The sequence below is a fragment of the Melospiza georgiana genome, chromosome 5 (assembly GCF_028018845.1).
Source record: "Melospiza georgiana isolate bMelGeo1 chromosome 5, bMelGeo1.pri, whole genome shotgun sequence".
Taxonomy (NCBI): Eukaryota; Metazoa; Chordata; class Aves; order Passeriformes; family Passerellidae; genus Melospiza; species Melospiza georgiana.
Genome location: NC_080434.1, coordinates 46,949,702 through 46,976,017, shown reverse-complemented (window position 1 = coordinate 46,976,017; position 26,316 = coordinate 46,949,702). Strand labels below are relative to the sequence as shown.

At 38.4% G+C, this 26,316-nt stretch overlaps 1 protein-coding gene across 2 annotated transcripts; it reads right to left on the bottom strand.

The window, feature by feature from the left end:
* Window positions 1–3,989: 3,989 nt before the first annotated feature.
* Window positions 3,990–17,968, bottom strand: NMU (neuromedin U). 2 transcript variants are annotated; one of them, XM_058025283.1, is made up of 10 exons: window positions 17,715–17,968; window positions 14,597–14,655; window positions 11,282–11,329; window positions 11,126–11,185; window positions 10,543–10,572; window positions 10,385–10,435; window positions 8,272–8,346; window positions 6,170–6,223; window positions 4,769–4,808; window positions 3,990–4,176 (listed from the first exon to the last, which is right to left on the bottom strand). In XM_058025283.1, exons 1-9 carry the CDS (start codon window positions 17,854–17,856, stop codon window positions 4,773–4,775), a joined length of 555 nt encoding a protein of 184 aa, XP_057881266.1. In that variant the 5' UTR covers window positions 17,857–17,968; the 3' UTR covers window positions 3,990–4,176; window positions 4,769–4,772. The 2 variants fall into 2 exon arrangements, with proteins under 2 accessions (XP_057881266.1, XP_057881265.1); XM_058025282.1 differs by lacking the exon at window positions 8,272–8,346.
* Window positions 17,969–26,316: the final 8,348 nt, after the last annotated feature.

Here is a 26,316-nt window from a genome sequence, read left to right as displayed (position 1 = left end):
TTACAGTACTTATACTAGTATTTACCAGTTTTAAAATAATTAATGAAAACTGAAATATATAATCAGTAGATGGCAGTCTTCGTCTATAAAAATACTTGCAATGTAGAAAAGGAAAATGTTTTACTGAAACTTGATGAACTAAAAGCAGCTATTAATTAACTGAAAGCCACTGTGGAATTGCTTTTCACAAAAAGAAAATTAAAAAAAATAATAAATGTACAATGCTATTATACTCTAGCAACAGTACATCATAGTTTTGGTTCACAATTTCCACATATTTATGTGAATTATTTTCTTTCTCTGAGAGTACATTACTAGATACACTGTGTTAGTCCTATAATTATTTTAGTCATTTTAACAATTCAACAGCAGTAAGTACAGGTAGAATCTAGATAGAAAAAATGTTTTGATCACATTAGCTTCTTTATATTGTGTAAACTGCATGCCTCATTTTTCTTAGTTACAATATAATGCTGGGCAGAACTCAGCAGAGTAACTTGTAAATTATGTACAAAAATATACACATGAATGTCTGGTAAAGCAACAGTTGCTGAAGTCGATACAAAGGCCAAAGTTTTCTGAACCCAAATTCACAAGCACATTGACTCTGTATGGCACTGTAAGTAAAATGATTGGTGTAGTCCTATTAAATAGTTGAATAAGGTTGATTGTGCCCCAGTTGTGCCTAAGAACAGTGTGCTGTGTATCACAGATTTCCAGAATTGTAGCCTGGCTGGGCTTGGAGGAGAGGTCACCTGATTCAACCCTCCAGCTCAAGTAGCATCAACCTTGGGCAGGCTGTCCAGAGCCATCTCCAGACAGCTTCTGAAAAACACCAAGGGAGAAGACTGTGCAACATTTCAGTTGTTCTCCCTCACAGTAAAAAAGTGTTCTCTGGTATTCTGAAGGGACCTCCAGCATTTCAGTTTGTGCCCACGTCCTCTGGTCCTGTCATGGGGCACCACTGGAAACACCTTGGCTCTGTTTGCTTTATACCCTCCATTCAGGTATTTATAGACTTGATTTGGTCTCCCCTGTGCCTTCCTTCAATGTAAACTTCAAATGAACATTTTCCTGAGGTAAGAAATAGAAAAGTCATTGAAATCTACTTTGAATAAGAGGCAAACCAAACACAATAGCTGTTTTTTAGGGATCCATTGCTGGCTTTTAAAACCACACGAGTTTATTGTCTGGAGCATCTCTCCTATAAGGAAAGACTGAGGGAATGGGCCTGTTCAGCCTCAAGAAGAGAGAGCTGAGAGGGGACCTGTTGACAGGACCTCATCAAAGTCTGTAAGTATTTGCAGGGCGGGTGTCAGAGGATGGTGCCAAGCAATAGCATAAGATACAATGGGCAGAAACTGATGCACAGGAAGTTCCACTGGAATATGAGGAAGAACTTCTTTACTCTGTGGCTGGCTATGCCCTGCTACAGGTTGCCCAGAGAGGTTGTGAAGTCTCCCTCACTGGAGATAGTCAAGAACTGGCTGGATGCCATCCTGTGCCATGTGCTCTGGAATGACCCTGCTGGAGCAGGGGTGTTGGACCTGTGACCCACTGTTTTCTCACCCAGATTGCCCCATTCTGTGATGCTGTGGTTCTGCAGCTACCACCACTACAGCACAAAAATTTTAATGTATGATATAGTGAAACTATAGTAATTATTATAGTAATTCATAATAATTTGCATTTTTATTACAGTAATATATTTAGAAACTATATTGTACTGGAAATGAGTGCTATGCTAGAAGAAGAAATGTATTCTGCTCATAATAGTCAAATTAATTACTTAATCAATTAAAAATTCTGAACAGTTTGATTCCAGCACTAAAATACAGTTTTCTTCTTTAATGGCATGCCATCCTCATATAGGTGGTAAGTACCCCATATGCAAAACATTATCTATCACAAAACTGGAGACACTAGATATTGTTTTTCCTATTTTTTTTTTGTGCACATGAGAGAAATGGGATACCCAGAACCAATTGTCCATTCTTTCTGGCTTGAAATGCACAGAAAACTCTATCCAAAACAGGAGAAAGAAAATGGGATTCAGAGCTTCTTTATTTGAACATTTCTCATCATTGCACAAAGTCTGAAGACTAGCAGAATGTGTCTTTAGTGTGCAGAGTCGTCTTTGGTGTGGCAGAGTGCGGGGTACCCTTTAATCAGGCAGAAAGAGAATGAGCCCTACTCATGTAACTGGGACAAATGTTGACACTGTGACACTTCAAACACAGCACACCTCCAAACACACCATGGCTCAGTGCATCCTCAGCTCAAGTGAGGATGTGTAACAGTGCTTTCCACTGTGGCCTGGTCAACAGTGTCTTTTAAATATCTAGCTTTCAGAGGAAATGGTTTTGCCCTAAGAGAACATCAAAGCCAAATATGGTGCAAACTGTTTCTCTGTGCCACTGGCAATCAGGAGTTCTATCTGATGTCAAAAGAGTAGAAAGTAAAAAAAGGCAGTTGTGTGAGTCAGCAGACGTTACTATTCAAAAGATTATGAGTTTAATTTTTAGGAGCATGTACAGTAGTGATATGTGCACTGCTAATCTGGATGGATATCTCTCACCACACCTGTACATATCAATAGCTTTCCTATCAGTCTCATTAAAGCCAGCTTCAGCTTCCTTTAATTCTTCAAGATTCATTCATTCATATGGTTTCACTAGAAACACAAAAAACCCAAACCAACCAACCAAACAAAAGAAGTCCACCTTTGTTCTCCAGAGTCACCAAGCATTTTAAATGCATGAAAAGTAATAAGCAGATGTAATGTAGAACTAATGAAAGAAAAATATGTATTTATTTCAGAAATTAGTTAAATTTGTCATAACTCTGGGTAAGAGAGAGGGGGGAAAAAGGACTTTATTTAGTTATAACTATACAGGAAAATACAGAAATACAGGGGGGGATTGCTACTAATAATTCAGAATGGTAATCTTCCTTGCACTGACTGGCTTCCTTATGAAATTCTGTAACTTAATTATCTGTACACGTTAGATGTCATACCACTTGTCATGATCTGCATTGAATGTTTAATTCAGGATCTTTTTCAAAATAACTAAGTCAAAATCATTAAAATTAAACCATGAATATTGAACAAATTTTGTTATAGGAAGTGTTAATTATTAAAGTGCAGAGCAAAAACAAGTGGGCAAGAAGAGGAAAAGATCTTCTCAATTTGGCTTCCTCTGAGGCCATAATTTTTCCAACTACCTTCTGAAGTTTTATTGCTCATCCAAAAGTGCAGAAGCAGGAGCAGTAATGCTGAGGCCAATTCAAACCATGACCAGCCAATACAATGTTAAAAATTTTGGCCCACTTCTAAACTGAGTCACAGAAGCACAGAATGGTTTGGATTGGAAGGGACTTAAAGATCATCTCCTTGTGAGTGATTAGTTACTTTCAATATAATTACAACCTCAACAACATAATTTAACACAATTTTGGTGTGAAAATAAACTCGGAGAGAAGAGCTGGGAAGATTGTAAGGGTAACTTGTGCTTCTGAGTAGCTTTTCTTTCAGTCTCCATCAAAAGCACTTGAGTTTTCAAATGAATTGTGAGCCCATTTGCAATTAAGTCTTCTTCCAAACGAGAACCATCGTGCATCTGTGTTCTTAATAGCTAAAAAAGAATGCCATTATATTTTAGTTGAATTTAAGTCACAATATTTCTTCAAAACATGCAACTTGTTCAGGTTCCTTTTATCAAGGGAAAAGGAATTCTCTTTTTTTTTTTTCAGATGGTGAAACACACAAATCACAACATATTCCGGAAAAAACACAGGAGTCTTGATTGCAAACATTCTCATTAAAACAACTGACTGGCTGAGGGCCTTTATTTAGAAGGGAAAATTTGCTTAACAGGGTTTTAGAGGCAATGTCTATTGTGTGCAAACAGACAGTGTTGTGTGCAAACAGTGACTCTTTTACAGTTGAATTACATGTGGTTGTAAACATCATAACACTAGGAAACAAATACTTTTAATATGCTTTTAATATAATCAAGATAGTAAAGACCTTCTTAACAGATTCTGGCTTAAGAATATTTACATTAGAGTGATTTCTAATTGTACATTAATAATGAATAATTATTGTAAGGAAAACAGTATGTCCATGTACTCAGCATTCCTGCAGTTTTAGTTCTAAGTCAGGAATCTATAATCCTGAAAAATAAGATAGAGCATTAGCTGTTGATATAACTCTAAGTTGATATAACACTTAAAAATGATGGCAGAATAAAATACATTAGAAAAACATAGTATTGGTCTACATTTTTACATCTCTCCAGATAGTTGCAGGCATTGAAATTAAATCCTGAAGTTTGCACTCAGTTTCAGTGTGAGTTTTTATCTTTGCAAGATTAGGGAGTTACCTTCAGGTTGTCAGTTTACTTCTCAGCATTCTTTTGACAGGTAGTTGACTCAGTTCCTCCTTAGATTTACTTGTCATCGTCAGTACTTTCCAAATTGTTTACAAATGTGGGATATTTTCCATTTCTTGCTGCCTGAAACACCTCTGTGCTCTCTGTTCTGGGAACTGAATACCTACAGCTTATATTCACTTCCCCTGAAGATAAAAGTAATTAACACATCTAAGTGTATTTAACATCTGGGAAAAGTTTGTGGGTGGAAATCTAAGCCAATTACACAGTTAAAGGCTTTCTGAGACAACTTCTCAACAAAAAAATTGTGGTCTATTTGGATAAAAATGAACTAATTTACATGTAGATCATGATCAAAAGTATTAAATAAATACCTCCTTAGCGAAAACCCACCGATCTCCTTCCATTACGTGGCTGAAAGACAAATATTCAGTAAGTTATATATTCTGTAAAACTGACAGAATTTAGTAACAAAGCCCCTAACAATTTGGTGTGTATAGAAATTAGTGAATTTCTCAGCAGTGTCATTGTGATTATTGTCAAAGATAGACCTAAGATAAGTTATTGTTTAATCTGTATCTACCTCTGGGGGGTAATTATATACTAAAATTTACTGCAAATCAATTGAAGAATGATTTTTCTATCTTGTATGAGTTTATAAGGGGGAGAAAACTGTAAGAAGTCACTTCAAGAGATTGTTAATCCTTATTCTTTTTGCATTTTCTTAAAATGTGCTTTCTGACTGTTGGAATTATTGCACTATATGTGCTTGTTGCTATCAACAAACAAGTACATGTCACTCTCAATGATTTTCTTTTTAGACTGTATTCTTTGATATAGGCAAGGACTTTTTCTCTTTTTACTGTACTGTTTTTCAGAAATATTTTGCACTAGTGAGGGACTTGATACAACTTCTGTTAAATCTGATAAAAATTTCTTCCTGGGCTTAATATGGATTTGCCTTTTACTCTGGAAGCATGAATGCACCAATGTTAATATTACCCATAAATTTGGCCAGTCATAACAACTCTAAGAATCCAAGCCTGATACTTAAGAAATGTAACTATACAAATCTCTGGTCTTTTCATTTGAATTATAGAATAATTTAGTTTGCAAAAAGACCTTTAGGATCATTGATTACATCCGTAGCAACATTTTTATTTAAAGCCATCAGCCACTTTCTTATTTAAGCAGAAATGTCAGAAAGTCTGATTGCCACCTTTTCAATTTTGCTAAAGTGAAGGAAAAAGCCTCTATGGTGTAAAAGATGAACGCAGTAGATTCAGTCTCATGAGAATTTCTGTATCTAGTTTCTTACCTTACTGGTCAAAACAGAAGGAAAATGGCAAGGTCAGACCTAGCATAGTGTGTAAGGGTGGAATCATATTTATATCAGTTATATCATTATATCATTTATATCATGTGCAAACATACCCTGCTGAACAATGCTTTACAAAGATTTTCCAAGATGCCATATTTTCTAGAACTTTCCCTAGCAAATAGAGACGAAATAACCAATGACTTCTTAAGGCACAGAATGGTCTCATGTATACACAAACCTAGGAATATGATTTTTAAAAAATTCCTACAATGCCTTTATTTTAATACAAGGAAATGTCAGGAGCAGACCTGGAGATGTCTCGTAGGGTGGAATGGTCTAACTGAAAAAAATATCCTTAATCACAGTAATTCTTTCTGTAATTCAGTTATTTCTCCACTTTTTTTTTAACCTCTCACCACAAAACAAAAAGAAAAAAAAATTTAACAAACCATACCCTGTAGAAGAAGTAGCCTCTGCTTTGAATCACTCCAGGTCCTTGAAGTTCTTCCTGAAGAAAAAGGTATTTTAAATTATAACAACAGCTGTAAATTAATACATACAGAGAGATGTTTATGTATATATAAAAAATATTTCTTCAGTACTACATACAGTTTTACTCCTTAAATGCTTTATGTGTATTTCCCCATGTCAGCAACACAAAGTCTATGTTGTCATGTAGAAATGGAAGAGAACATATGAATGGAACAAATTCCACCTGAAGTTTTAAATCAGCTCAGATTGCTTCTTAATGGCACTAGAAATGAGGAACAGCCTTTGCCTCTGATTTTCCAGGGCTCACTACCCAGGCACAACAAGACTGTCTTCATGACAGCGGTCTCTACAGAGAGAGTTGCTTTTTGCATCTTGCAGGAGGACAAAAATACAAAGTTTAAATATTGGAAATGCAAAGTTTAAATACAAAGTTTAAATATCAGAAATGCTTGGGCTTCTGCCAGGAATAAGACCCCAGACTGTTCCCAAAGATGTGCCATAACCACCCCTCTCACATTAAGTGCCAAAGAGCAGTACATGTGATAGTCTATCCTGTCCACGCTGCACACAGGGTGAAACAGCTGCCTGCTGATCCACATAGCAAGGAGGCTAACAAATGATGAAGACAATAGAAATTCTATTAAAATACAATAAGTAAAAAACATGAAGTATCCAGTTGCTTTAATGAGACCTTCATGATTAGAGAACACATAAGCTTAATCACAGTGTTTTACTTGCTTCTGTTGGCATCAGAGAGAAGTGACGTGTCTGCCCTGCTGGTGGGGAGACAGTAAACTTGAGAAACAAAAACATTGTAGTGTTATGCTTACCAGAACATTAAAATTAAGATGGCTTTTATCTAGCAATAGGGGTATTTCCCAACTAAAAACTGGGTTGCTGTAATCTCTTGGTGAAGTGATCATAAGGTGAAGTGTCATAGAAAGGAATCACACCTGTTCTCTTCTAATGCTGTGAGAATTGTGTAAAACAGGATGACTCCCATCATTTCCAAACTACAGAAGTAGATTCAATCCAGGGAAGCTTTCAAAGGAAGTAGAGTTAAAACTACACATAATTTTTGTGTCTTAATTCTAATTCTGACTTCAATTCATCACATATAGCATTGTATTCAGTTTCTTACTGTACATAAAAAATCTGTATGATTTTTATTTCTATTGTAATTCTAGCATTATCTGCGTTTGAAACACCCATCTTGGATTTATAATCTGATCACTACTATAATTTTTTATATTTCAAAAGGGTAAAAATTTTTCTGTACATTGCCATTTGAGTCTAATGGTATTCATATGTAATATTTTCTACTTTTTCTATTCGATGTGTGAAAAAAACTGAAAACAGGAACAAAATTGGCAGCTGTTGCAAGATTAAGAAATTCATCCAGAACAGAAAAAGTAAAATTACTAGTGAGAAACTGTGATTTATGTTAATGTGATTTTTCTCTTACAACCAGACCCTCCTTAAAGATTACATGTTCTTGTTTGAGTTAATAAATAATAAATATGCAAGTTTATTCACAAACTTGCATGTATATATGTACACAGAAAAATATGTATCCATGAAGATGTATGATTACTTAGAGTTTTATTTGAATGACTGCCCTCTAGAAGGTATTTTGCTCAGTCTCTTATATTGACTAGCCAAAATAATGCTTGAGTCTTCTTTCTTAGATCATATCCTATCAGGCAGGCTGTGGCTCAAGAGGAATCAAAGCTGTGAAAAAGTCTGGTGCTGTTTCAAACTGGGGAGAAAGAATGAATTTAATAGAGCATGTTTCCTCCTTCACTCACGTACATTTTCAATTCCTTATCTAGCCAGGGAGAGAGGTGGATGTGTTTATGTACAGCAGGTTCTGTTGCTCTTCCCAATATGAGGAAGAAAAAAGATGACAGCAAGATAACCCTTCCTGAAGAACATTCTCTGACATCAAGATTTGGGTAGACCAACCAAAATATAGAAGCAGAAAGGTCTACAAGGGCATTTTTGGAACAGATAATGAATCACAAAGTGTAAGAACATAAGCATGCAGAGTTTCAGTTTACATACGTCCAGTTTGTATCTCTTCAGTCTTCTCTCATTAAGCTGAGGAACGAGTTGCAGTAAAGGATGCAGGACAGATGACTGAGAGGACACGAACACACACACATGAGCAACAGTGGAATTTGGCCCTTATGATGCACAAAAAGTCTCTTTCTGCAGTATTGACTCATGGACCAAACATGCACCAATAAAGGACTGAAGACTGAGAAATTGATTAATTGAAAAACTTATTTTTTAAACATTTTGACTTGACAACAAACAGAAATCAACATTTATATTTACACTACACAGAGTGATGGAGGGAAAAGCTGTGTATCTTCACCTTTGCTAACTGAAAGTTAAGAACCATTTACAGACTCCTGGAATTATTCAAATTTTGTTCAGTCTCTATGAGTGGTACTGAGAATATTGCCATACAGTATTCCTACTAACACCTCTGCAATTTTCTACTATAGAAGTTAGCAGCTTCAACCTCTGTTGTACTGAGAAGTTCATTTTACTTCAAAATAAATGGCAACAAAAAAATTTATTTTTTGCTAAAGAACTGTGTACAGTAGAAATCCATTCTCAAGGGACATTTGTAACCATGGCACTGGTCACTCTATCTAAGCTCTGATCATGAAATTCCTTGTGTTCAACAAGACTTTTAGCTTGCAGACAGCCTAATTATGCACAGTGTCATTGTGTGCAGCCTAAGTACTTGCCCTGGAAAAACACAGCTATGTGGGATTTTGGAGAGAGGTCCACAGGAAAAATTAAAGTGTAAAAAACCTGTGTTCCATTAACCAATTTAAACCTTCCACTCATATAAATGTAATTTAAAAAGCAATGCATTTTTGCTACAATACTACTTTGAAAAGTAATGCAATTAAGAGAATTATAATATATGAAGTAACCAGAGTTACCAACGTGCTGTTTTACTTAATAGGTAAAAAGAATTTGCTTATTTGTAGCCAATTTTGTGCTATCTGCCTAAGGTAAGCAATATAGGATCATAATACCTAAAAAAAGTAGGAATCTGCTGTGATTGAAGTAGTTAATGAACATCCCAGCTAACCACTTGGGCTCTGTCTTGCAGCCAGTGGAGAGAGCTTATAAAGGTGAGAATGATGGATCTCACCTAAGTAAGCACCTCTGAGAATGGCTAGAAAATTGTCATCTGAACAGCTAAACCAAAAGTGAGAGAGCAGCGATCTCTGGGAGCAGCAGCAATGGTATTCAGGATGGTGGTGCAGTGGAGTGCAGTAACCTTTTAAGCAGGGGCAGCAGCAGAAATAGCTCATTTCACTGTGCATTAATTGCCATTAAAGCCTCCAAAGCTGCTGTAGCATGAAAACACTGACACCAATATGAGTAATGTCACTTTCTAGGAAACACACCACATGCTTCTGAAGAAATGTAAAGAACAAGGCAAAAATGGACATTGGCATATAAGAATGATTGTTAAGAAACAAGAAAATATGAATATGTTTAACTCAAAATCCTGTGGTGCATAGATGTAGAGATAACAGATAACAGAGCATGTTTGCATCTCAAAAGCAAGACTGGATCATGTACTTGGCTTGTTGGTTTATGAGAATACTTTTAGAGCAACAATTCTTGGCCATGGTTTAAACTATGTTTTTCATTCAAAATATATTCCAAAGTCCAAGTGAGACTTAAATACTATTTTGGCTCTACATATTTATGACATGTGCAAATGACTTAATACAGTGTAATTAAAAATTAATAAAAATGCTTTCAAGAGTATCTAATAGTTATGGTCATGTTCTCAGGTCCTGTAAGTCCACATTGTATCACTGCATGTGTTATGTCCCAATACCCAAAAAAAGTATTTGTTCTCATTCTTAAAATTTGAAACTGCAAGATTAAGATTCAGTTGGGTTTCCATGAATGTTCAGGTGAGTTTTTTAGATTTTTTTTCCACAACTGTACAGTACTGATCATCCTCTCCCATATTATTAAAACCCCTTCTGTGCTGTAAACATGCAACTCCCAGTCCTGAGCTTGCTATACAGTTGGCAATATTCCTTTTGCTATACTGCAAAAAGGAATATTGCCTTGGTTTTGCATACAAGCACACATGTACTCACTCATAAGGAGGGGCTATGCAACTTACCATGATGTCTGAGTTGCCCGAGTCATGAGTCTTAGAATAATGAAATAAGAACTGTTCAAAAAAAATTAAAAGTGGGGTTTTACTACAAAGCAGGGCAAGAGTTTTAAGATTTTCTTGCCTTTTTTAGTGGGATTGTAGGACATATATAGACATCTTACCCTTTTGGTGTTGTCTTTCTCATCGAAACCCTGTGGGAATAATAGTTGGTGGAAAGGCTTTTATTCATAAAAATAAAAAGAACAATTGATAATTTTGATTAAATACATAATCTTTTCAGTACTGGGTTGAAATATCCTTCTTCCTTGGCAGATGTATTTTATGCCTTTGCTTATCAATCTAACTAATAATTTCAAACTCTGTAGAGAGCATTGATTACTCTGCCCTAGAAGAGTCAGATGTGTTTACCAGATGTTCCCTTGTTCATCTCCTTTACTTAGGAGATTCACTCTCCTAAGTAAATTTCTTTGTCTGTTGAGAATTCCTAGTTTTTCTAGTCTAGAGCCATAAAAACACCTAACAGTTTGTACTGAACCTGGAGAAAATTTTCCAAACATTGATGTATCCCTGTTGTCTTTACAAGGTGTTACATTCTGGCACATGGCATTTCACAGTAAAAACTGATAGAAGTACTTCCAGTGCTGAATGACACTTTGCATTTTAGGTCCTCAGAATTCATTGTAGACAATGGCACAGTAAGAGATCAGGCTTCAAAAATGCTAAGCAGCCTTTTGTGTGTGTTACCTGTGGTTTCTGGAGAAATCCCATGATCAAAAAACAAAGTTCTTCCAGTGTACTGGATACCTAATACAAAGAAAACAGGAACTCAGGTATCACACTTCCAATTCTACTACATATAACAAACAGTATCCAAATAGTAGTTACCTCTGTCTGACTCACCTGAGGCTGAGAGTCTGTGGACAGGTAAGCAGAACATGCCTCATCTATCTGTAAGAGTTCACACAGGTTTTTTTAGGAAGTCAGAGTAATAAAAACAAGTGAAATATGCATATTTTCAGAAAAGGGTAAGTGCAGCTGATGGCATGGCATGCTTGCCTATTGTAAGACATCCTTATAGGTCCATTCATTAAATACCTTGCATTTAAAGGGGGAAAGGGTCTTAACCATATTAAAAAAAAAGAAAACAACAGCAGCAACAAACTTATATTTGTATGATCTGAACAAACATACGTATCTGTGACTCTTATTCTGTACCCAGCACATACTTCTCCTAACTGCAAACTTCTCAGACTAAGTCATATTTTAAGTTATAATTGTAAGCATATGCAGCATGAACTATGAACTTGAATCTCTTCTGCAATATCTTTGAATTATACAAAACTGTGAAGAAAATAACAGAACTAAGGCAAGGGATTCAAGGATCAATCCTCAAACACAACTCTTTCAATTGGATTACTGCATCCCTACAGGTGTATGACACATGCATCCCTTGAGTGATTATGATATGTGCTGGCACACGTTATGCACGCCACTCAATTTGTGCCAGAAGTTTCCTAAACACTGTGTGAAGCACCATTACTGTTTGTCTACACCAGTCTTTTCAAAGCTGTCTTCATTCCATGCTGTCATCATCTTGGAAGTACCAAACAAGTGATTCCTGCCCATCCTCTCCCTAAGGTTCATAACCTTGTATTAATTACATCCTCCTTCTGTCTCTTTTCCAAGATGAAAGAGCTGATTAATTTTTACTGAAGTTATTAATAGAGAAGGAATAAGAAATGGAATAACAGGTATTTGAGTTCAGAGAAATAATATTACCAGCGCTGAAAGCTTGGAGTATTCTGTAAGGAAAAGTCTCCAGTACTGCAAATGAAGTTGCACAGTTTAATAATGATGGCAAAAAGCAACTTACAATTTTATTAAGTAACTTCAAAGTTGTATCCTAGTAATCTCAATGAGTATATGCTATTTTTTTCCATGTAATATTTCTTAGTGTTAGACAAAAAAATATTTTTGCCAATGTTGTTCACAGGCTTTCAAAAACATAGTGGTTTTGGGGTTTTTTTTTTGATAGAGCAGGCAATGCAATTGTTCTTGCAAATTTTTTATAGAGAAAAAGCCCTAAGCAACATGCATTAGCAAAGAAAACATTAAAGGAAAAAAGAAATTTAAAAAAATAGTGCTTATTGAGCACTTCAGAACAAGAGATGATTCATTTCTCCAGAGACAGTCTATGAAAAAGCATTAGCAGATATAGTGGAAAAACTAATAGCTCACAGGATTCCCTTTTCAAATAGGTTTTGTTAGTAACACATCCAATCTGTTCTCTTTTTCCTTCATCTTACACGTGTTTGAATGTGTTAGAGTAAGTGTTACTTCAAAGTAAGAAAGTACAGAGGAAGAAGTCAGCAATGAATGAGATAAAATCAAGCTGAAGTAATTTTGGAAGCTTATGTTAAAGAAAGGGCTGTTTCCTCTTGGGGGCTGTTTGTGCTTGGGTTTTATTTGTTTATTTACTTGACACAGAGAACTACCACAGTTCAGTAGCAGAACAAGCCAGAGACTGCTTTGCAATTGTTCAACACAACTGTATCTTTCAGCTAAAACCTTTGCAGACAAAGCAAGGATGGAGGAAAAGCTACCATTTCTGTTAATTCATTTTTAAAAATTTAATAGTTTCTATATTTTATGTTTCTTCTCCAAAATTTTCTCCCCTGTCTTAGAAATGTGGCCTAAGGGTAGATTAGAAGTTGCTTGGGGTTGGTTAATTAACATAAAGAAACAAAGGAAGTAAGAGACAAGTAATGAAACAAAATACTTAGTGACAAAGTTCTCAAATTTACAAACTCAGAGCCATTCCTGGAATACACCAGGTTTACTTAGAGGCAGGGTCTCTCCTGAATGGTCCACTAGTAAAGTAGCAAAGAGGGAAGAATTATTACTTACTTGCACTTTATGAAACCTCAGTGACCTAGTATGAGTGAGTAACTAGGTCAATTTAGGGTATATAAATATAGATCTAATTCTCTTTCTTTAGACCCTTTCCAGTCCAGCATAATTCTAGTTCTAATGATAACTTTTATATTACTTCTATTACAAAATTTTACAATATTTAGTATCTTATGCATACCGTTTTCTTAATTGAAATCAACAGGACCTTTGTCTTGGTTTCCAGGCATTACAGGGACAAATCTTAAAGGTAACAAATCTTATCAAGACATGCAGAAATGTATAAAACAGCTTTTTAAATCCAGAATGTAAATAACTAACTTTCAAAAACTCCTTATAGTTGTCAGGTTCTTGCTTCCCAAGAGACCATTTTTTCCCAGGTGAACGACATCACTAGGGCTCATTCAAGTGCCAGTCTAGAACAGGTTAGGTTTTGAGTCACTATGTCCAACTTATGTCCAATATGAACTGTGGGGAGATGACAGTAAGCAGAATGTCTCCTGTAATGGTCTCAGTCAGAAGAAATTTACTCTCTGCATCTGCCCCTGTGATGAGTCACTTATTTTCCAATGTTATCAAAAGCTACTAAATTAAATGTCAACACAATAGTTGACAGTTGCAGCAACACCAGGGCATGCAAGTTGCAGGATAAACCCTCTCCACATGTCATGCCCTGCCACTCCATCTGTTCCCAAAGGGCAGGGAAGAGCCTGTGCTAACACATGCGTCACACTCCAGAGTCAAAACAAACGCTCATTTCAGAGATGAGGGTGGAAGTTATGATACCAATCAGCAGCCACATATTAGAGGGGCTAATTGACACAGTACAATGTCCTTTGACTAGTCAATTGAGAGGCTAGAATAGGATTGAACAGTGTCCCAGCCTTGTGTGTACAGCAGAGGATGCAAGAAGCAAGCCAGGATGAGTTGAAACAATTCCTGAGTATCATGTACAGACTATAAATCTACCAGATGTGAGGAGCACTGTGATGCTTCCAGGGACAGTGTCTGCCGGGTCATTGACAGTTCTCAAACATGGCTCTCCATTGAGACAAGACAATATCTTCTCAGAATGACATCTCAGCACTTAGTCTCAACATCCTCCTGAAGCAGCTGTTCAGATTACCTGGAAAATTGGATATTTCATCTCTTTGCTGATGCCAGGATAGGAGACATACAGGAAGATGTACTGGAAGAAAACACAGCTGAACTCTGTGCAAGAGAAACCCTGGATAGTGAGGTGGGACTGTAGCAAGGATGGGCACAGAAGAAATGGGAAAATACCACATGGCAGATGATGCTTACCTCTTTCAACAGCTGCAGATCCTCATCTGATTCGAGTGCTTGGGATGGCATTGGTGCACCTGGAAGCACAAACTGTGCTCAGCAATGCTGTACCTTAGCAAAGGTCATTTGTGTAAGTGTCCCAGGTCAGACATACCTAGCACATTTCCACCTTTGCAAAGGCTGAGAGCTGCTTGGTCCAAGGAAGTCTGTGACCCTGGGTGCTCTGTGGTTTGTCTGGTAGATTTTTCCCTGCTCTCTTTCAGCAACACAGCAGGATGCTTTATCACAAGTTCACAGCAGATATGAACACTCACATGTCTGAACAATAAACAGTGTGGAAGTTACTCAGGTCTCACTGAGACCTCCTCAGAAAATCACAGTCCAGTTCCTACAACCTCGAGTTTTCTGAGAATTCTGCTCACCTTCAGTGCATGCACTGTGAGTTGAGGATCTGGACTCTACTTCTTGCCTTCCCACGTGCTACAGCTGCAGAATTGAACATGCACTACGTAATGTGTGGTTGCATATAAATAGTGCCCATGGTACAAACATGTTGTTTTGACAAGGTGATAGACAGTACATCTGTAACTGGATTTGTTTCCTCTGTCTTGCATATGTGATGTGGAAAAGCTTGTCCCTCAGTAGATTAAATGTGTTCTTAATTGCATAACGATGCAGTGAAGCTGTGCTTAACTTGGGGGAGCTCCTTTCTCTATCTCTACCCACCCAGGCTGCAGGCATGGAAGTCACTGTCCCAGCATCCCTTCCAGCTCAATGTCCAGAATATCCCTCTTACCCCATTGTTATTTTACCTGGCAGTGTATTTCTGACAGCAGTGCATTGTTAGAGTCTCTGTCAATAGCAGAAATGAGCATCCCCAAACCGTGAGTGTGTCAGACACCACGCAATGGTGTCAGTGAGGGGATGTGCTGTAACTCCCATGGGAGGAAAACTGGTGCTGGACATCTAGACCTAGACACAATGTCCAGTGAGCAGGGAATAAATGCCATCATGTTAATTGTTTTACATTTGCTCCTAATAACAATAATCACAACAGTACTTATTTCCAGGCATTAATGGAATGGGATGGATTTCAAAACCACATTTTTGTACTGGCACTGATGTAAGGTGACTAATTACTATGGATGCTTGCTTTGCCCCAAAAAGAATTAGAGAGGCTCTTAATTTCACACTATAGAAGTGGGATTTTAAAAATATGTTTGAATTGTTCACATTACAAGGAAACTGATTTCCAATTTTTTGTTTCATTTCAAAGAAAAATGCCAAATAAATTAAAGGTGCTACAGTTGTCTTATGTTGTCTTCTGCTCTTAAATTATTGTATTCAAACTGGGGTGTTACCTGGGATTAGTATCCTAGTTAAAAGGGTGGAACAGGGCAACATTTCAAATTAGAACACCTTCCCCACCAAAGCATTGCCTGCCCATCTCTGAACACTGCTTCTGCCATTGACTGGTTCCCAGGGCTTTTCAGGGAGACCTAAAGAAATTCACTTGCATGCATTAGTAAAACTTAGTGCAACAAGAAGGAAAGCCTGAATATTATATTTTTTTCCTTTATTTTTGGCCTGTGGCATAAACTTCTGGACAGAGAAGATAAATTGTTTCCCACTCCTCACTTTCCTTTACCCTTCTCTACATATTCAGAAATGTTTCTTTCACGTGCAATCCCATTTGTTTGGTGCACCTAGGACTATGTTCCTCCAAAGGCTGAGCAGTGTTCCTTCATCACGCCATCCAGAACAGGGCTGCAGTCCTACAGGACTTCATTCATTTCCACAACAGCATACACAGTGAAACGGTAAGTTTTTTTTTTAATATACACCATAACCATAGGGGGAAGGGGAAAAAAAAAAGAAGGCAAGAGAGAGAGAGGAGAGAGAGAGAGAAGGAAAGAAGGAAAGAAGGAAAGAAGGAAAGAAGGAAAGAAGGAAAGAAGGAAAGAAGGAAAGAAGGAAAGAAGGAAGGAAAGAAGGAAAGAAGGAAAGAAGGAAAGAAGGAAAGAAGGAAAGAAGGAAAGAAGGAAAGAAGGAAAGAAGGAAAGAAGGAAAGAAGGAAAGAAGGAAAGAAGGAAAGAAGGAAAGAAGGAAAGAAAGAAAGAAAGAAAGAAAGAAAGAAAGAAAGAAAGAAAGAAAGAAAGAAAGAAAGAAAGAAAGAAAGAAAGAAGCATGTGCTATTGAAGAAAAGAGTACTATTTAAAGGGAACACGGAGGTGGAAATCATTCTACAAAATCGACACTGTCCACAGCACATTTGCTCTCCTACCCTTCAATTCTGCCCTCTTTAGGAAATGCAACTTCTTTCAAGGCAGTAGAATGCCAGATGCACATCTTGGGACTCACATCTTATGTCTTCTCTTCCCTCTACTGCATCCCTAAACAAGCTCCTGGCAATCATTTGTGAAAGAACAGTGATGAAATACTGTGTGCCACTGCCCTCCATTGTGCTCCTCTTCCTTCCCTCCCCTCTTCCACATCCTCAGAACTTATTTTTAACATATTAAGTATGCTGCCATTAGATTTCTTTGGTTATTGATATTGAAAAAACAAAACAAAGCAGAAAAAAACTCCTCACAACTAGAACAAATCCCACAAATAAAATACAAACAAAATAGAAATGGTCCTTGCACAGCATTTTGTAACGTTACTTTACAAGGTTTAAGCAGCTAATCTATCTATCTGAGGTAGGAATATAGAGTCAAAAAGACAGTCTGGTTTGTTAAACAGTCCGCTAGATGTTTCACAAGAGCCCCCTGCTACAAAAATAGCAACATTCAGGATTCCTCACCCGATAAATACTGCTACAGGTTGGAATGACTGCCAGAGGATCCTAATCTGCCCTGCAATTTTGTGACACATGTTGTTTCACGTCTTTTCTTACCTTTTAAAATCAGAGTAAACGACACTTAAAATGAAAGCTCTTTTAACAAAAGCCTATTCCCCAAGTTGCTGGAGTGTTTTGCCAGGACAGAATAATCCTGCTGGGATACGGGAGGAGCCCAGACCAAGTCCCGGAGCCGTGCCCAGCCGTGCCCAGCCGTGCCCAGCCGAGCCCACAAGGCTGCGGGCACCCTGCTCGGCGACAACGGGCAGGGATTGCGAGCGGGACCAGCCTCACCTTTGCAAGCAGAAATGGAGGAGGCGATGAGGACGAAGAGGAGGAGCAGCGGGGCCCCGGGCAGCCCCGCGCCGTCTCCTGCCCTCCTCGGGCCCCGCTCGGGGGTGCCCGCGGGGCGCTGCGGGTGGCACGGGTGTCCCATGTCCGCCGAGCTCCGCTCTGTCAGCCGCTCTGCTGGGCATGCCCTCGCTCGCCGCCCCAACTCTTTAAATCCCCGGCACGTGGGGCTCCGCAGCCCGGCTCGGGAGGGCAGCCCCGCTCCGCGGGTGACTCAGCCGCTCCGCCCCGGCGCGGGGGAGTCCCTGCGAGGCACGGAGGCGAGGCGCTGGCCGGGCTCCAGGCCCCTTGTTAAACCCCGTCCTTTACAAAACCCCCCGTGTTTTAGTGCCCCGGATCCCGGCAGCAGCCGCGGTGGTTGGAGCGACGGTAGCGCTCCCTCGCTGCGCGGCCGCGGATGCTGCGAGCGCTGGGACGGGGCCGGCCGAGGAGCGGGGCTCGCACACTGCCCCAGCCCTGGGACTCGCACACCGTCCCACTCGCACACCGTCCCACTCGCACACTGCCCCAGCCCTGGGACTCGCACACCGTCCCACTCGCACACCGTCGCGGCCCCGGGACTCGCACACCGTCCCACTCGCACACTGTCCCGGCCCCGGGGCTCGCACACTGTCCCACTCGCACACCGTCCCGGCCCCGGGGCTCGCACACCGTCCCAACAGGAGCGCCGGGATGAGAGGCGTGATTCACAGCGGGGCAATCCGAGCCACTGGCTGACCTGCCCCCCCCGCTAGCCGAACGTGGGAGGAAATCTCGTCGAGCTGGCGTGTGGGAGAAGCCGTCGGTGGCTCTGGGGATGGACAGACGGACACCCCTCTGCCTCGGCACCCGCCGACTGGTCGCTGAATTTTCTGAGCAGTCCCTGGCTGCAGAGGTGTGACCGCCTCCAGACTTTTCCTGTGCCTTAAATACACGCGTAGTGCCACACCACGAAACAGAACTCAACGATAGGGTAATGTTTAGCAATTAAAAACCCCAATACTGTGCTTAGCAAGGTATTTTACTTATAACACAGCTACAGACCTCGGTCCCACTTGTCATTTGTGCCTGTAAATAATGAAAGCAACTACATTCTATGACAGTCAAAAGTACGCAGACTGCAGATCTGTTCAGGCACTTGGGCAGTTTAGTCCGGCCATCCCTGAAGCACAGCAAGGTCTGGCTTACCACAGTGGCTGCCCAAAGTCTGCCGTTCCTCCTGCTGTCAGATCCAGCAAGTGATGATCACCAGTGCCAAGAGCGAGCAAGATGCTCAGGCCAGGGCTGACCTGCTCCTCACACCGAGCCCAGCAGCAAGGGCTGACTTTGAAGTGTGGCACATGTCTGTCTGTCTCTGCTTTCTCCCCATTTGCTCCAGGAATATCCTGCACAGATGAGGTGCTGCTCTGATGCTACAGAAATGGTTTCCCACGGGAGATCTCAATTTAGAGTCTGCCTTAATGTTTCTTTTCCCCTTCTTTTTACGTTCACTCATATTTTTTTCTCTTGGCTGCGTTTTTCCTAAGGAATGCACAATAACACAGTAGTAGATTGCCGTTTTCCAAAACAACTTTCAGCTCTTTTTTTACCATTTCAGTGGGTTTTGACTGGGGGCTAAATAGTATATGGTGGAGTAAATCTGCCTCACAAGAGGAGTGGCTGTTACTGTGAAACAAAGCAAAAGTTTAATTTATAGCCACAGCATTGGTGTTTGCTCTTTGCATTCACCTCTATCAGATGTATGGGAAATAAAGTGGGCTCTGCCACCCTGGATACTTTGATAGGCCATCAAATTTGCAAAAGCTTTGCCAAGCAGAATGCTAAGATGCTGTAGAGTTCTTTTAGTAATAGAAGCATCTTCTTTATCAGATTCAGGAGCAAAGCTTTTCTTTATATGTCTGGGGACAGAAATAATTCTCATGTCAATGGAGAGCCAGTTGTCAAACCAGTATATAAACTAAAGAAGCTTATATTTTGTATGTATGATTGTATTTATATCTGCCTAATTAAAAGAGGGTTTTTTAAACAGTCTTAATTGAGGGATTGCATTTAGCTCTGTTTTTTCATTAATAAAAGCAGAACACATTTATTTGGAGAAATTATCATAAATGGGGAGTCGTCAGTGATGAAAGATATGTCCCTAATCTATCTTGCTTCAGCTGCATGAATCAGTGTCCCAAGCTTTAGCCTAAGGAAAGATTTGATTTGTTATGCATTTTAATTATTACAGTCTTGTTAAATATTTAATAGATGGTGAAATAAAATAAATTACAGTCTATTATTATTTGAGCACTGGATACCTGTAAATATTCTGCACCTGTTGAAAGGTTCAGAGTGCTTTAAGAGTACTGAAAAAAAGATACATCTTGACTTAAACTTTAGTTTCAGGTGAAAGGGCTCTGATTAGCCCAGAAGCTGCATTTGTGCACAGTGTGTTTTAGTACTGCAAACTGAAAAAATTTGCTGAGCCCACTTGCACAGAAACCTATCAGATTTTGAAGATTATGAGAAAAAATTTTCAGGTAGAAAATTTCTGGTCTTCCATTTACCATTAAAAAAAACTTCTCTCTTGCTTGGATTTGTATTGCTTGAAAATCCTTCATCTGAAATGTGAATTTTATTTTCAGCAGACTCCTGCTAATGGACAAAAGCAGTAGCCATTACACATTCAACCCTGTTTGTGCCATGAGTTACAGTGTCTGAATCCTACAGGCTACCCTCCTCCAGTACTTCCAACCCAGTATGGACTCCATTTAATTTTTGACTATGCCTTTTTGCTAAGAGCATCAGGGTAGTTTTGCATTTCCTGATAAGTAAGGTAATCTGATTTGGGCATAGTTATAATCCTCCTTGTAATATACTAGAAAAGACAATATAACTTCTAACAAAAATGTACATTTGCACTAAGGTCAGATATATATTATACCAAAATAATATTTCTACTGAAATTGGTGCAAATTTTGACAGAGCAAGTTCACCAAGCTTGAATCTGAGTTTATAGGAAGCTTGCATGGTTTATGACAGTCGTCTTTATTCAAGGAAGTCACTGAAATTCAAGTAAGCATTCTTGTAAACAGGAGAAAAAAATACGTCTTTCTCTATCGTATCTGGTTTTGTTTTGTTTAATAGCTTGATGAAATTAATGTTACACTATTGCAGGAACAAAACACATTAAACGAATAGGTTGGAGGATGTTTTGGATGCTGTAATTAGCTTCTTTGAAATATTTATGTTCTTCCTAATGTTGCTTGAATAAATGTTAATTATGGCTAGTGGAAAGGAAACCAAAGAGCAGAGTATGTGCAAGCATCATCGTGTCTGTGTGTGCAAAGGCAGGGTCGGGAGGTGCGTCACTGCATCCACTCGCTGCGTTCACGCACATGCAGCCGCTGACAAGGTCAGTGCATGCTGCTTCTTCTGCAACTCCAATTCAATAAAGATTATGAGAAATCATCCCTCCTGCATCTGAACACAAGCACTAGGAGTGCTTTCATCCATACTGCACTTTCTTCGCTTTCAATTCCACACTTACTGCAGTGCTTGAAATGGCTCGCTGTGTGCATGAGGATGTTTCTCACAACTTCAGATGGTCCGTTAATAACCTGTTAATCCTTCTGTAAGATGGGAAAGTTGTGCACATGGATTTTGTTCTTACTTGTTTATGTTCTAGAGAATTAAATTTTCTGTAGGCAAGTCTCAAAATTAATTAATGGCTGATCAGATACTGTGATTCTTCAAGGTATTCTGTCCTTTTATTGCTAATATGAATACAAAGTTTGTGTCAGAACAGAAAAAAGATCCATAAAGAGAAGTCACTGGAGTCTCAATTCAAGAATAAGCATCAGTAAATGGACTTTTATTACAGTATTGGCGTAACACAAAGAGATAATCACTCAGTAATAGTCTTTAGGGATGTCTCCCTACAAATAGAAAGCAAACAACAAAACTCAAGTCATATTGGGCATGATAGAGCCTGTATTTTCTAAAAAAAATCCTTTTTTTATATTGTCTAAGATGATGCCTCAGCTCTTCCTTTATGAATAAGTAAAACATAAATGACCCTCTAATGAACTAGATCTTGCCTGAACTACTGGAAATGAGGACAGAAGACCCAGCCCCTGTGCTAAGAGAGACTCCACTAGGGAACAGTCATGGGACTGATTGCAGCAAGTGTTCAGGGCTCTCTTTGAGAGTTACAGAATATTTTGCATAAAAAATTCCTTGTGTAAAAGAGAGATGACTGAACCTTTTAATGACTAAAGAAAATCTGATGACAGTAACTAAATTAATGAAAAACGTGATAATCTTTCCAAAATGGTGGCTACCTGTGAATACCCAGAAGAAATGTGTAATTTTTATGGACTTGAGTTTGTTTAAGAAGTGGAACAGGTCGCAGAGAATAAACCTTTCTCCACCAAACTCACATCATTTTCCATATTTTCCACCAGCATTCACCATTTATTCTATACAAACATGGAACTGGAAACAGAAGAGATTATTGTTTTATGAAGTCCTGATGATTGTAGAAAAAAAATTTCTGTTCAAAGGAAAGCAATAATTATCTACAGTATGATTGCATGAATTTTTTTGAAAAAGGCTACTCTTCAAGATACTCTCATCTCACTTTCCTCTCCTCAATATTGCTTTCAGAATATACAGGTTTTATTAACTTAAAAGACCTTAAACAAGAAAATAGAGGAGTCAAGGTAGATGAGTAAGGACACTTAGAAAATGTAATTCTGTCTTCCAAAATTTTGTTCTTTCTCACCCCTCTGAGATGAGTTGGTTTTACAATGGGATCATTCTCTTGTAATGAGACACAAACTCATATCATGACCTTACAATGCTTTTCCATAATTTTTTCACAATATGCACATAAATCCAGCAGAAAGGAAGGAATCCTGAAAATTTGGTTTATAAAGTTCATATTTTGCCAAAAGTTTTGAATTGGCACTGGCTTCAGAAAAAAAGTATATATATTCCAGGGCTAAATACACTGTCAAAACTCTAGTGCTTCACCAAAAGTCTCCTCCCAGCTTCCTAGTGAGGTACAACTAATTTCCTGCCAGCTGCAGGAAATTTCTTCGCATGGATGCAGCATGAAAGCACTTGCTTGAAAATTTGAAGGAAAAGACCATAAGGAAATAATTTGGAAGAATGGACTAAAATACTGAGTGCCTTCCAGTTTGAATGGTTCAGAGATTCTCAGCCCAAACTGTAAAGCAATGGGATCCCTGTGGTCTGTTGTTTGTCCTGTTTATCTGCTCATTGCCTTCCTAAGACCAAAGCACTTGGCCCATGCCAGATTTACTTAGAAATTGTATTTATTAATGGAGCAGAAAACTGAAGAAAATTCATAGATATTGTTATGTCAAAATAATGATAACACAAAATAATGATAATTCTACCAATCCCTTCATTCTTATCCCAGCTCCACAAAGCTGCTCTTACTGTGGGTTAATCAGCAAGGCACCTTACTGTGCAGGATATAATTTCTGTACAGAGCACATAACATTTTTTTTTTCATTGTACCAACCACTGAATGCAGAAGAATGCCAAAACCCATCAGTAGTGTCTTTGCCCTCAAAGCTCAAGAAATTGATCTTTTCTTAGTTTTAGATTTTTTGGAATTGATCATAAGGAGAGTTTTAAAAGATGTCTTACCTGTCTAATCTGAGGCACAGTGATCAGACACGCGAACTTTTCAACAGCTTTACAATAATAAACTGCAACTTAGGAAGCACTAAAACCTTTTAGACACACCACATTCTTTATTATCTTTATTATTCTTAAAAAAGAATAGTTTTCTGTGCAGATTGATCAAATATATTACGGATGGTCAGTTCAGCATCCTAGCCCTCTCCTTCCAGATTTTGTAGAAAACCCTCTCTGGTTTCTGGGTTATAAATCTGGCTGCTCATTGTCCATGATGGGTCACGCAGTTACTTCCAGGAAAAATTGAAGGTGACTTTCCATATAAAAATGCTACTTATCAGGAAGAAACATTTGCAAATTATGAATAATACAGGTTATTACTACTATGAGTGGCAGCTCTCCCCATAACAGCAAATAAAACCCAACTCTCTGCAATCTCCATCTCAAATGACAGCCCTGGAGTGAGTAGGATCATTGTTTCTTATTCTTATAATGGAAGTGAGCCCACAAGGGCTACAAAAAGTACTGTAACTTAATAATTTAAAGTACTGTAATAGGTTAAAAATGGATTAATGCCAGGAGAAAGACATGGTTTTGGTTTTGGAAGATTTTTTAAATATCCTTAGAAATTTAGGACAAAGTAGTTTTAATTGTCTCAAAGAAGGAGCATGACACTGTCATATTCTTCAGGGGAAAACTGGCCCATACTTATGAGATTTTTATTTCTAAATTCTTTTAATTCTGATTTCTTATTGCTGTCTTCTCAGACAAAAGAACTCTTAAAATATACGCATCATCTATGAAAAACCTCCAGTTTTACTGATGACATGAGACTTCTAAAAAATGGTTATTTGTTTCTGTTGGTGAATACGATCAATGAATGCTGCAGAAATCAAATATCACAGAATGACTCCAATAAAATTACAAAGTTGGGAAGTCCAATAAAAAATAATAAATGAACTCAAGAAGTTAATGCTTAAAAGTACAAAAATATTCTTCAAATGGGCTGAAAACTGACATCAACGTATGAAAGGAAAAATTATCACCCTAAAGCACAGCCCCTAAAATGGAAAAGGCTGAAATACATAATACTGCATAATAGGCAAAAATATATACTAGGTCAAATTGTGTCTTTTCTTGAGGAGACATGATGAAATTATCAGAAAGGATTATTTAATAAATGTTACTAGAAAGGAGGTTGTGTAGAGGTTAATAGGGCTAGACCACACTTCTCTCTCCAGAAGATAGTTTATAATTTCTGCATGCATTGGCACAAAGGGGTCATGTACAGGTTATTTTCAGACTCGCCCTGGACTGAGCATGTTTTTGTAGACTAATGTAATATAGTTCTTCCCAGGTGAAAAGAGAATGCAAAGCACTGTTAAATCAAAATGAAAACTGCATACAACTTTTCTGCAATAAGAAAATTGGGGCAGAAAACAACCAACTTTTCAGTCAGGCCCAAATCTAATTTTGATTTACATTCTGGAGATGGCAGCATTAAAGCAACTTCCCTTAGAGATTACAGCATTAAAGACATTTCCGTTTGAGATTAAGTCCTCAGTGTCGTGCTTCTGAGTAACAACCACCATAAATGGGCCTAAGAATTTCAGTCAGGTAACTTCCAACTAACATATGCAATCTGAAATCTATTTATACTCATTAAGGAACCAAAATTGCTTTACAACCATTTTTGACATTTAAAGTTAATATAATTTAAGGTTTAAACCAAACAAAGTTTGCCTGAGCTTGAGTCACTATGCAAATTAATGGGATGCTTGAAAACAGAAGTTCAAATAATAACAGCAGTCAGTGACACATAATCCTGGGGGTTTTGTCCTTTCTGGGCAGCCTTGTAACAACACAGAGAACATGGGCAGCCATCAGCTCCATCAGGAGTGACCGTGAGCTGATGCTTCTGAGCTCTGCTTTTGCCAGGCTTGTTTTCACTGTGGCAGACTTTCGCTGACAGGTCAGCTGCATCTCATTGCTTCAAGGAGTCAGGCTTCAGGAAGGGAGCACCTTGAAATGTCACGACCTTTCCCTGACAAGAAAAAATGTCACCAAAGGAAACACATTAGAAGGGAAAGACAGAGACCGGGGATCACAACTAATGAAAACACATTTATTGCACTCTAATAAAGTAATAGACTTTTAAATGGAAATACAATTTCCACTTGAATGGCAGGTATAGAGTACATACAGTGGTTTACCAGTCTGTCAGTCCCTTGAGAAAGAGCATCTATGGCTCTGTTACTCTGGTTTGTCACATCTGAAGCAGAGAACTAATGGAGCTACACTGACTTTAAACTGAGATCGAGCCAATTGTTAACATATTCTGTTCTGGAAATTCTCATTCTAAAGCCACAGCTGCAGTGTGTGTTGAGGTTGGAGAGCTAACATTTCACTAGACATTTTGCTTGACATACATGACCTGACAGCTCCTGGCGTTAGTTCCTTGTGACAAATGCTCTGAATCTAGACACAGCTTCTGATTTTCAAAAATATTAAAAGGAAAAAGAATTCAGCTGCTCTGTTGGCATGAGCCACACAGTTATGCTAAGGACATGTTTCAGGGGACTTATATGAAATTACACTAGCTAAAGTTTAGTTCCAGATAATCTTGCTGCCTGGTGGCTTAGGGCTGAACTCTCTATAAAATAATCTATGCAGAGTTTTTCTCTGTATTTATATACAATATTTAATGCTGTATATAGAATTTTTGTACTATTTTTTTTTTTTTTTTTTTTGGTAGAACAGATGTTTTGTAGAATTTTGTACTTAGAATATTTCATATACAGTATTCTGTGCTGCATATAGAGGTTTTTCTCCATCTTCCTCCCAAACAGCAGCCGAAATTTTGGAGCTGATGCAGCAAAGCAATGAAGCATCAGTATTGGCTTTCCTTAGT